General features: G+C 36.0%; 1 protein-coding gene across 1 annotated transcript in view; it reads right to left on the reverse strand.

The window, feature by feature from the left end:
* The window catches only part of lhx4 (LIM homeobox 4), a 31,855-nt gene extending 19,057 nt beyond the window's left edge, over positions 1–12,798 (reverse strand). The window contains exons 1-2 of the mRNA XM_066692398.1: positions 12,675–12,798; positions 4,507–4,678 (exon numbers count right to left, since the gene is read on the reverse strand). Of these exons, the coding sequence (XP_066548495.1) occupies positions 4,507–4,678; positions 12,675–12,753 (251 nt within the window). The 5' untranslated portion in view covers positions 12,754–12,798. The remainder of the gene's footprint in view (positions 1–4,506; positions 4,679–12,674) is intronic.
* Positions 12,799–13,069: the final 271 nt, after the last annotated feature.

Raw genomic sequence — 13,069 nt, forward strand, 5'->3', positions numbered from 1 at the left:
ATAAAATAATGATTAAAGGGAATACTCTACTTCCTTATTAGTATTATGATAATTTACAATTTGTTTGTTTTTATGGCACTGTGGAGCTCAACTTGTAATGATTTATAGATCAGAAAATGTCAGGCCCTGCAGAAGTATCACTGACCTCAGCACCTGAACTCTCCAATTGCAATGTCACCTGCAGGGAGCAGAGTAGAGCATTTTAGCCCTGTCTCCTTGAAACAACTCTCTCTCTCAACATCCCTCCACACAGTATAGGAGTTCAGGGATCTTTCTCTCAAGTCAAGAAACTACAATTAAAATAATTTATATTAATAACTTAAATAAATATAGATAGACAGACATGTACACACTCTCAAGAAGCGTGTCATTTTTTCTAGACCTGGCCCTTTTTATGTATTCATCACTACAAGTTAAATTCCAGAATAAATAAAGCAAACAAGCAATAGGACATCTTCACATGTAGAAAGGTTTTTCGTTTGTTAAAATAGTTGCTTTGGGTTTTATTGAATTACTGCTCAGCTTCCATGGGCAATGCTGAGTGTTATACACAAGCCATTTAAAAGCTTTGCAAATAATCACTGAAGATTAGGTGTGAAATGAATTAATTGTGAAATGTTAAAAGCTCAGCTGGAAGATTTCTTACATGGGAGTGTTATTCTAGGAGACAGCAGGGAGAAAATATGAAGTCCACCATTAAGTCCACCACCTATGAAGGCTTGATTGAAAATGCAGCTGCTGTAATTGATAATAGCAGGGTTTCCATTTAGAAAAATGTCACATGAAAGGTTCATTTTGAAGCTGCAACTAGTAACAAATACAAATGATTCAATGCGTTTGGGTAAAGAGTGCTCAGAAAGGTAGGCAGCCTCAGCAGAGGAGCGCCATGCTATCCAGGGCCCCAGGCTGGGACAGTGTCCATGCAGGAGTTGACATGGTTGTTCTTTCTGGAGCCTAACGAAATGACCCTTGACCTCTCGGCGCTGACCTTGGTGGGCTGTGTTTATTTTTACTCGAAGCTGCTGTTGAAGGGAAACGTGAACGGTTCCTAAAATATGGTTTTATCCATATACATGCTGCTATATTGAATAAGATGTATGCCGCTCTTCCAGATCGATTCTGTCATATATGCAACTTTTACATATAAAACATATGAACATTTATGAAATAACGCCGGATATCAAAAGTCTGCATTTCAGGAAGTATTGAGTCATAGCTTCCTGGATAACAGAAAAGCAGGACAAATCACCAGACGTCTCTTCCCGCCGCATCAACTCAGCCGGGTGACAGTGTTTCTTACTCCATGATAGTAATCCTAGTTTCTATAGACAACATGAAGTGTTGCTGTGTCCATAACTGCGGGGAAAACCGTGATGCTGGAGTCAGTTATGCATTGTGAAACCTACATACTGGGGTTTGACGTTATTGGGTTTCAATGTTCAAGTTTGAAATGCTTTTTATATGATATATTCGATATGGAAGAGTGGTATACATCTTATGTGTACATTATAGCAGCACATAAAGACGCATACCCCATATTTGGTTGCCCTGCACGTTTCCCTCGAGCCTGTGCGTCCTGCAAAGAAAACAGTCCATTTGCAAACTAGTGATGATTTCAGAAAGTTTTCTGACCTGGACAGAGCATGCATTGTGAAATCCACACTTCTTATATGACAATTAAATTTCTCTGTCGTTTTGCATCCCACACTAGTAAATGGTTTGCTTTATAAGATAGACTGCAGGATGCAATCATTCACATCTGGATAAAAATATGCTTATCTGGGAATAATCACGGATTTCTCTTCTTTTCATATCTTTTTGTTTGTTTTCATTGACAAACTTTTTCTTTCCCCCTTTTTCTTTTTCTTTTCCCTGCAGACCTGATTCGATCGATTACTTTTTATTATTTCAAACGTTTAGTCTGCTCATAACTTTACAGGTCACAAATAGCCAGGAAGACCAATCATAGTTTATCTATAACTGATAAATAAGACTTACAGAATGTTCGGGAAATACAGTTACCTACCAGGGATAAGTCAGACAGTAGCTTTCTGCAACTATTGCCTAGGAAATTGTGCTCACTGCTTTACAATATTACAACACTGAGTCCCATTATGGGCAACAAGAAACACACCAGGTCTGGAAGGTTTGTTCTGTCATCATAATTTAAAATAAGTGAATTATTTCAGCATGGGATAAAGGCATTAAGGGAAAGGTTTTCAAAAGTCAAAAAGATACTGGCAAAATAAATGCAGACCTTTACCCCAAATCCATTGCACAAAGCTAGACATGGGACTGAGTATTTGTTTGTTGGCTTGCTTAGCAGCTTAGCCCTTATCCAAAACAATTTACACCAATTACACATGTTTACAATGTAAATGTGTATACATAAATTGATATGTTGACATTTAATATGCAAATACAACAAAAACTACAAAATAAGATCAAGTGCACCCATGCAAGTATAAAAAGTGCAGAATGTAATTCAAAAATAAAACAAAAAAACAAAGCAGGTAAATATACAAAAAATGCTGGTGCAAAGCTTTAGTGTAGAACCCCAATCAGAATAAGTACAAGAACAAGGTGGCTTACAGTCTCAAGTTGATGTTAAGTATGTATAGTACAATACAATGTAAGAGTTTAGTGCAGTACAATGTAAGAGATGGGCCTATGAGCCCAATTACATCAGGCACTGATGAGTAACTGTGCCAAGTGGCTAGTTTTTCATTACACAAATTAGTGTTTGCAAATCAGTGTGTAAGTTCCCTGTATCAGTTGCCCCTATTACAGCTTGTGGGCTATGGAAAATGAAGAAATAATACATGGACATATATATATCAGGGGTGACAGACTCCAGTGTCTGCTGGGTTTCCTTCTAGCCCAGCTCTTGGCTCCTGAATTGGTGTAATTAAAGAATGAACTGGATTAATTTAGCCCTTCTCTCCAGACTCTGAAGTGTTCTGTGCTTTCAATGTTTTGAGTCATCAACAAATGGTAAGCTAATGGCTATAAAAAATAAAATATGAAAGTTTAAGATAAGCCTACCCAAATAAATAATGAAATGAATAATGAAGTAATTGGGAGTCCCTGTTGGAACAAAAACCAGCACACACTGCAGCACCCCAGGACTGGAGTCTGACACCCCTAAAGTATATAGTATATGAAGGAATAAGGAAAGTTTTGGGTGCGTTTTTTATATTAAGGAGTAGAGGAGTCTGTGCTTTAGGTCATGTTATAAATATGTAGTAGTCTATCTGTTCTTCCACTAAATTCATCATACACACAATGTTGAAACTATTTGAAATGGTCCTAAGTGAGACAAATCTCATCTGGACATGGTGGATATCAGAAACACAAAACTAAAGGGAATTAAATGTGAAACTAAATAAAGAAACAGAAAACAACGTGCATAGAAGGAAATATAAATCTATTAGGTCCCCTGAATAAAATACTCAAATTTTGACAATGCATAGCCGCCTGACTAATTCTGTTTTGTTTTCTTATTAAGCTTTTGTCTTATGCCCTAGACAGACTGACAATAAATGAACTACAAAACATCTACCTCTAGTAGGCTACTTTCCCTTATGATTAGCATTACCATCCGTGGAGTCCAAACGAACAAACCAAGCATTTTTAATAATGGAAAACTAATGAGACAAGTCTATACATAATTATAACCCAGCTGCGCATTTCTTCTTTGGTTCAAAATCGTATACTGTTCCTCAGAGTGCCCTCGCAAACCCAGTTAGATGTAAGACATTTAGATACAAGGATATGAATGATACAGCTCCTATAACCAAAGACACAATAACTATTAACACTTCCTATGAAGTGAGAAGAGATGTGCGATGTTTAGGTCTATGTAAAATGAAGAAAAACTAAAATGTAATGAGTATATCCAAATACGTCTCCGAAAATTGAAGAAAAGATGTAAATAAACATATAAAACGTGTTCAGAACAAATCAAAAATAAAAGGGGGACAAGCGTGGCTCGTGGGTTGGGCAGATTTCTAGTATTGTTGTAATCATGAGAACAACAATAGATACATAGGCTATATTACAATTATGTCTAGTATTTATTTCGATCAATGTAATTTAAATACTTGTGTCTTGTGTGCAACGCACAACTGTATAATACTGTCAAATAAACAAATGATAAATTAATATAAAAATGCGTTCGTATTCAACTTGTAAATACACAGAGAAGACAGTGGCAACTTATTTTGTTTTCCAAACACAAATCTCCTTCCTATAACCCATCCTCTGTACACGACAGACCAATCAAAAGATCAGCTGTCCTTGTAGAAATACTCTCCTCGCTGACCCGAGCACGGCAGAAACAAAGGATTTATCCGACACAACGAATTATAAAACAAAGTTTCCTTTATGCTTTGTGCTTACAGCCGCACACCTCGAGAGACGAAACTGATTTACAACGAAAGCAAATCAGACGGAAAAACAGCAGGCTATGCGTGTCTAGGGGGAGGTGGGACAAAGTGCACTCACTTGAAGAAGTCCTCCTTGCAGTAGACATTCCCAGCCCGGGAGAAGCACTTGTCTGCCAGCAGTGCTTGGCAATCGGAGCACTTCAAGCACTTTGTGTGCCAATGCCTGTCCAGCACCTTCAGGATGAACTTGTCCAGGATGTGTTGGTTGCAGCCCGCACACTGGGGGATCTCTGTGAAAGAGGGACAGCATGTAAACCAGCGACAGCAGTGACATCGAAGAGGTGACAACCGTGATGAATGGCCCGGACTGCCCACATACTATTATCATTATCTGCTTCAGAAGAAGAAGAAGAGGAAGAAGAAGAATGTTCTGTGTAGCAATGAGTTCATAGTGGCAGAAAATACCATCTTTAGATACATTTCATTAATTGGTAAAATTGAAACAATAACCACTTATGTTAAGTTATGATTTTATAAAAAATAACAAAAATTAGCAGACGTCCTTACATTCGTTTTATTGTTATTATTATTATTATTATTATTATTATTATTATTATTATTATTATTATTATTATTATTATTATTATTATTATACTGATTATATGTACTGATATATATATATATAGTGCCTAAATCCCATTATCGAGAGCAGACTCATACTATACAAATAAATGTATTAACACCAGGAAGCATTTTGTCGTATTTTCAATATAAGAATAATTTATATCAATATATTAAATATCAATACCTTAAAACATATTTTTACAACAACAAGTATAAAGCTATAGACCAAAGCCGGGATTAATAAACGTTGCTAATTGCAAATTACTACGTAACATCTGATGTTTAGAAATATACTTCTATACAATAATTAAAAAGTACATGTTTTTAATTCGTGATAAGAAGGTGGGTCAATGTTTAGATTTAACCCCACAAAATCAAAACCTATATTGCTTTGTAATATCCCATATCTCAAGTGTTCAGGAAAGAGTAAAATTAAGCATATATGTCTCTGAACCAATCCAGGAAAGCAGGACAAGGGAGAAAAATCACGTATGCATTCGTGGCTTGTTCTGCATTCCGCCTCTATTAACTCAATTAACTCCCGCATCTCTTGTAGTTTTAATGTTAGTAACAAGAATGAATAATCTCATACAATACATAAGTACAAAATAACATTGACAATTGCTTTAAATGAAAATAAGGTGTAGCGGGTATGGTTGTTTATTTTCAAAATAGAATTATACAGTAAATATAGTAATAGCCAATGTGAATGAAGCGCCGATATTTTAAAAATATCCCCACTACTAACATCTACGCCCGCCGATGGTATGAGGAGATCTTAGTCCTTTGTATTTGGATGCACTTAAGGCTGTTTTAAATTGTTATATTACTGTACGTTCATAATGTTACACTGTATTACTGTATTATGTTCTTAGTGGCCATGTTGCAACATAGTCGGGTGCAATGCTTTCCATAAGTGCATTTTAGTCTTTCTCTCTTACAATAAATGGTGCAATGTAGAAACAAAAAGGGTTCCGTGGCTTGCTTCATATATGGTCCTCAAAAAGGTATAGAACCAAATGGTTCAAAATGGAACCCTGTATGGTGCTATCTGTGAAACACCCTTTTCAGCCATAAAAGCTTAATCATAAAATCTATTAGTTTAATTGTTCCTCACTTGTAATAAAATTGTATTATTATTGTTCTTGTTGTTGTATATACAACAGTAAAATGTTTAACAAAAAAGCAACTACTGTATGAAATTAGTGACTGTAAAACGGTAGGCTAACTGAGAAACACAAAGGTGCGCAATAAAAGACGTACAACGGCATATGGAAAGTCAAATTTGTATTGCACCCAATTTCACGACTATAAGCAGGGACACACACGTTATTTTGGAAGCACTGCAGGCTGTTTATCTGGTGTTAAGTGCCCTGTCAATGCATGACTGGTGAGCCCATAGAAAACGTAGACTAGCTAAGGGATAGCTTAGCCCATGAGCTAGCTTACATGAAACGATACGTAGTGGACACGACAGACATATTTATTTATTATTTTGTGTATTACTTATTTTATTATTCATTTTGGCGGTCAGTTTTTAGTTAAGAAACAATGTGATACAGAGTGGTCTGTTTTTTTTTTTAATGTCTGCTAATTAGTTCATTTATAATGACTCCTTGAAGGTTATTTTCTTCATTCAGGATAAATGGATCCACATTTGATAGCAAGAACGAAGGGGTGCTAAATAGAACCCCAAAGAACCTTTATTTTTTAGAGTGTACTACTAGTATTAGGTTTTCGTTTTATTGTAATAATGTATGTAATATTCACACTTTACGTATATATTACATTTGAAACAAAATGATATGAATGTTTAAGTTTAAGCACCTATCCAACCTATGACAGCTTCATCCATTTCTAACCCAGGGGACACAGGGCGCAAGACAGGGTACACCCTGGAGGGCAGCAGAAACACACACACCACTATAGAGCAATTTAGATCAGCCACAAGAAGCATGTGTTTGGGATGTGGAAGCAATCCGAAACACCTGGAAAAAAACAACACAGATACAGGAAGATGCGAAATTCACACAGGGAGACACAAGGTCGGAATCGAACCTGGGTCCCAGTTGCTGAGAGGCCGCAGCGATATTTATTATTATTATTATTATTATTATTATTATTATTATTATTGGAAATAGATTTGGAAGTTATAATAAGCAGACTTGCTGAAGACATGCTAATTGATGTATCACTGAATTTAGTTTGATTTGGGGATTTGAAGGCGGTGTGTAATGACTCCCCTTCCCCTCCCAGGTAAAGGGAACCTGCGTAATTTGCCGATATTGGACGGGAATGTGCTTTTTTGATACCGAGGCTTTTTTCTTTTTGGTAATGGGAAAGCTTTCACATGAACTTCAGCAGATACCTTTCAACTGAGCTGTGATGAAATCAAAACTTTGACTCATCTTCTAACAGAAAACTACAAAAGTGTACTCAGTGACGGTTTGATTTTTAAGAGATGCTTTCTTCTAGTCCTAAATGTATCGTTATGGTTTACAGGTCTGTAGCTTGCTGGTGGACTAACATTTTGTTTTTCTACCGCCCTTGATCTAGCCTATAATAGTAAACGGAATAAATAACGTCTTTAGTTACCAAGGAAAACCAACAAACAAAAAACATGAACAGCAATACAGCCTGTGAATAGTGTACCTTATAAACACCTCAGTTCAGTTATTCTTGGGATTTATTATTTGACAACGTAATTAAGAAATTAATTCAGAGAAATCCGTGTTGTCCTGCAAAAACTCAAATATATTCATGTTTTTTCACGCAAAGCTTTTTCGGGACTTTAATTTTTTATCTAATTACGGGCTAATCAATAAAGCCATTTATTTCACAAAGCACTCCGTGTTCCGTACACTGCAGCAGTAAATACAGTTGTTCCGTGTTACGTATTAAGTTCCACTGCCAGGCGACATGAGTTGAATTAAAAGTTTTAAGCACAATGTAAGACTATATAAGTATTTAAACATACATGTAAACCAACATGTAAACAAGAAAACTGGTTACTGACGGTTATGAAATGGCTTTATTCGTCAGTGAAGCAGAATATGAGTACGGTGACAAACACCAAACCTGTAATATCTGGGTATGTGTTCAGTTTATATTATTATGTTAAATAAATTGTGTTGGTGGCATAGCTCACAAAAACAATTGAATTCATTTAGATAGTAATTTCAACAGATTCCATTATTTACAGTTAGGCCTACAGTTCTTTGGTTACTTATGCTCACTGTGGTATTACAGAAGCAATGGGCTGTTGTAATAAACTGGCACACTACTGCACATAAGAGAAGCATATTCCCTTTTATGTATTATTTGCCTATTATAACTTGATTTGTATGGAGTGGCAAAACACACACACCCCATGTCTTAGCTCGATATTTACAGTTTTCGCTTAGCACAATCAACGCCCGACGCTCTCTGAAAAGACATAACTGACAAATAAATATCGTTTAATTAACAGCATATATTAAATAACTGTTTCAAATGAATGGTCAATACACACAGGCACACACACGTTAAGCTCTTTTCGCACTTAGTAAGACGAATTCCAGAGAGCTCATCACTGTACTAACCTAAGCACTTGAAATGTTGTTGCTATTATTATTATTATTATTATTATTATTATTATTATTATTATTATAGTAGTAGTAGCAGTATAATAATAATAATAATAATAATAATAATAATAATAATAATAATAATAATAACCATTATCATAATCATCGTCCATTCTGGAAACAGGGTTCTCTCAATAGTCACCGTCGATGTCAACGCTTGCATTCACCTCGTTTTAAAACTCAAATCGCTTCAGCGTCTACAAATTCAGTATTATGATCTACCTACACAAGCATAATGAGAGTATTGGAGATAAGATAGTAAATTGAAAAAGCAAGGTAGAATTTTAGAAAAGGGAAAATCAAATATATAAGAACTCATTTTTGGGAGGTAAGTATCTTCAGGTGATTCAGTGAAGGTATAATTGCCATTATTAGACGAGACGCATAATGAGTCGAACCATTTACTGTCAAATGAAAAAACAAAACATAGCCATCAAGCAGGCTAAGTATTGCAGTTGTTTTTTTTTTATAATAGTGAAATGTTCTGGGTCATTCTGTTTTTTTTTTCTTCAATTGGTACAGTGTTTTCAAGTAGCATGCATTCAACGAACCTGCTCTCTGAACAAAACATACAACCGTGAGGGCCGGTATAAGTACGTATTTCACCGTGCCAACGCTAAGCAATAATAACAATACCAATTGTAACAGAAGGCCTAGTAGCTGCAGAAGCAGATCATAAGATGAAGAAGAATCGGTGAAGATGACAACAACTGCAGCCGGCTCTTATTTTATTGTAGTGTATCGTATTCACATTTTGTATGCACACATTTGCAATATACGAATTAATTTGAAGTGATGTCACATTTTAAAAGCCTTCTGGATTTAACAAATACGATCCGGGAAAGTGATCTAAAAGCAGGCAGCCCGGCGGCGGTGCTGAACGGACAGCGCCGGCCTCCCTGTCAGCCGAGCCCGATATAGCGCCCTGCCCACGCTGTACCCCCCCAGGCGTGTCCTGCGCAGACTGCCGCGAAGGACTACTCTGACGGCCGTGTGACGTAACCTAATGTCCACTGTAGGTGAAATGGAGGTACTAACCTCTTTTCACTTGCGACCTGTGTCGGATTTGACTTCAGTCCTAATGGTTTTAAAGTCTATAGTGACTTAACCCCGCCGCACTGCCCAGACCTCTGTACAGCACTTTCAATTGAAACCGAGCCGGACACACTGTTAATGATCATCGCAATGCATTCCAGCCCAGAACTCTGTGATTTATATAAAACTATAACATTGAACATATGATTGAGCAACGTAGAAGCCTTATATACAGGTAAGAGATGTCCTAAAGGTAAGATGAAATTGGATCATTTGGAATCAACATGTCCACAGGCAAACTGGTTTTGCTTTAAGATATCGGTTTTTAGGGGACTACATGGAGCAAAGCGGAAAGTTGGGTTCCTCAATTGGGTTTCTGTTCGACCGGGGAAAGAATCTCATAGTTCTTACGTTTAAATTAACCCGTGTGGTCCAGCAGTGGTTATACTCCCACACGTCCATGCGTGCGTGTGTGTGTATCTGTGTGTGTGTCTGTGCGTGTGTGTGTGTATCTGTGCGTGTGTATCTGTGCGTGTGTGTGTATCTGTGCGTGTGTGTGTATCTGTGCGTGTGTGTGTGTATCTGTGCGTGTGTGTGTATCTGTGTGTGTGTATCTGTGCGTGTGTGTGTGTATCTGTGCGTGTGTGTGTATCTGTGTGTGTGTATCTGTGCGTGTGTGTGTGTATCTGTGCGTGTGCAGAGCGGATCATGGGAACGAGAACAATCGCCAGATCCGCCGTCGTGCTGCTGCCGTCACCCAGCGCAGCTAACACCTGAGACCTGACTGAAATTTCAGACACTGTTGCAATGTCACTTTGACTTTACTCAACAGTATTTGTATCGATATATTTTTTAATTGTGCTACAGACAATATATTTTTTATTAAGAATAGTAGTTGTAGTCGTAGTAGTGTATATATATATAAAACCTCAAAATACAAATGTACACAAGGTATGGTAGCCAAATCATGTATATGTTACAGTTCAAAATTGTTTTATTAATCGTAAAATATATTCTTAGCTCAATACCAGCCCACATGTAATTATTATGATTATTATTGTTGTTCTTATTTTAATTATTTTGATAATTAATTTCAGTAACAACAACTACGGGAAATCTCAGCCAGAGTTTTAATTAAGATTTTCTAACTGAACGTTAAGTTCTTGTTGTTTTTCTAATCTTATGCCTTTTCTAATTTTATTTCTGGGAAACAAAAGAGATGAGCTTACTTTTAACCATTGGTTTTCATTTTATTTTCAAATATTCGTATAATTATATCTGAATCGTGTTTCCTAATACTTTGCGTCTCATTTGCTCTGAAGATTTAAACAGTTAAACATTTAAACAGTAATTCTCCCTATGACTAGTACATACAACTATTCAGTACTTCACACAAAACTATTTCAAACGGACATTGTTTTAAGAATTTACCAAATTATACGGGCCAGGTTAAAAAAAAAACACAAGCGTTTATATTTTGTTTAATATACAATATTGCACTATAAAATATGCGTAACCTGTAACTATAGCAAAATAGTTTTGAAAACCCATATATATATATATATATATATATATATATATATATATATACCGTAGAAATAATAATTCAAAAATGTATTTATGCCATTACTTTGTAAATTTATCATCGCTCGTAGTAAATCCAAATAAACCCAATTTGGTGAGGCAAAAAATATATAATCAAATAAATAAAAAGATTTGAAAAGGAGCAGTACAGTAGGTCACTGGCATGATTTGGAATTGCATAATTAGGCCGAGAAGTTATCTAAACAAGCTTCATCTTGATTGTGCGGTCAGAGTATGAAGTAGATTAACATGTTGCGGATAGATAGAGCAGATGCGAAGATAATAGGTAATTCTTCACTTTGAAGCTAATAGAGACTTTATTGCACAATGTTTTTCAATACTATTTAATTTCGTGACATAATTTCAAATACATTTTTTTAACAGAAAGATAATCGTTTTATATATCTATTTATTTTATATATTTAATATTTTATATATGTATAATGATCATACTGCTTTTAACGTGCATACAACTAAGTACATGGCAAAGTCTGTATAGTATATCGTTTATTAAGTATTACCTATTTGTATTAGCCCATACACAAGGAATGGGAATGGTTGCTTTGTTTTCCCTCTGTTAGTTATAATTTTACTTAAATTGCTATATTTGTATTTTGTGACATTGAAATAAAAATACATATTTTATTTTATATGGAATTTATAATACAGTAAATTATGAAAAATATATGAAAGCTGAAAAAAATCAATATTAAACTTAAAACACATTACAGTTACGTGCTATTAGTTCTGCACAATATTTATGATGTGGGGTATTGGGGATAGTGGAAAAGTTTGAAATGAATCATGAATCATCGCTCTCTTATTCATATGTTTGTACCAAGTGGAGAGGGCGGATTAGTAGAGAAGTGTCATAATTAATTATTTCTGTACAATTTATAAGACTCATGACAGACAGAATACCAACTGATCCAGCACAGGAGCACAGCTCAACGGCACGCGTGAGAAAGAGCCTTACAGTTGCGCACAGAATTGGCTCATAATGCACGTAATTCAAAAACACCGACAAATAGCTGAAAACAAAACATAATAATAAGTATTAAATCTCACATCCCAAAATACGTTTGAATACTACAATCCAAAGTATCACTGATTGCATAAATATGTTTGTACACACACACACACACACACACACACATATATATATATATATATATATATATATATATATATATATATATATATATATATATATATGAACTCATAACCATTTGTCTTGCGTGTGTATACATTAAGGTGCATAGCATCTCATTGTCGCTCAATCCCTTCCGTCTTTCTTTGCTTATGCAGTTTAATTAAAAGCTACATGTTTTCTCTCGCAGAGCTCTGCACCATTTCAAACCATATGTCTGCCAAATCCTTTATTAATTAATCAATAAAAAGGAAGAAAAATCCTTACGTTGCATTGGCACTCCAAGCAGCTCTGGAAGACCCTTAGCTGGACTCTCTGTTGCTAGTGCAGCTGCACTTTGCATCATCGTGATCCGAAATAATGTATTTGAAAAAATACTAATAATACAGAGTGGTAGGGTTCGGCTATCATAAATAAAAAAATAAATACATATATAACCGCTGTAGAAAAGGGACCCTCCTACAGCTTGTCGTTAGTTCCCCCGATCTTGTAGTCCTGGGTAAATGTTATCCTGGGATACTCGGCGTGCCTGCAGGTCCCTGCCGTGCTCTTTTGGTCTGGATCTCAGAGGCAGCTTGATTCATTCACACTGCAGGGGCGGCCGTGACGTCACTACGGCCACAGGCCCCGCCCGCGGACCAATGGGAAGGCAGGGCTGCCTC

Source organism: Amia ocellicauda, chromosome 19 (genome assembly GCF_036373705.1).
Source record: "Amia ocellicauda isolate fAmiCal2 chromosome 19, fAmiCal2.hap1, whole genome shotgun sequence".
Classification (NCBI taxonomy): Eukaryota; Metazoa; Chordata; class Actinopteri; order Amiiformes; family Amiidae; genus Amia; species Amia ocellicauda.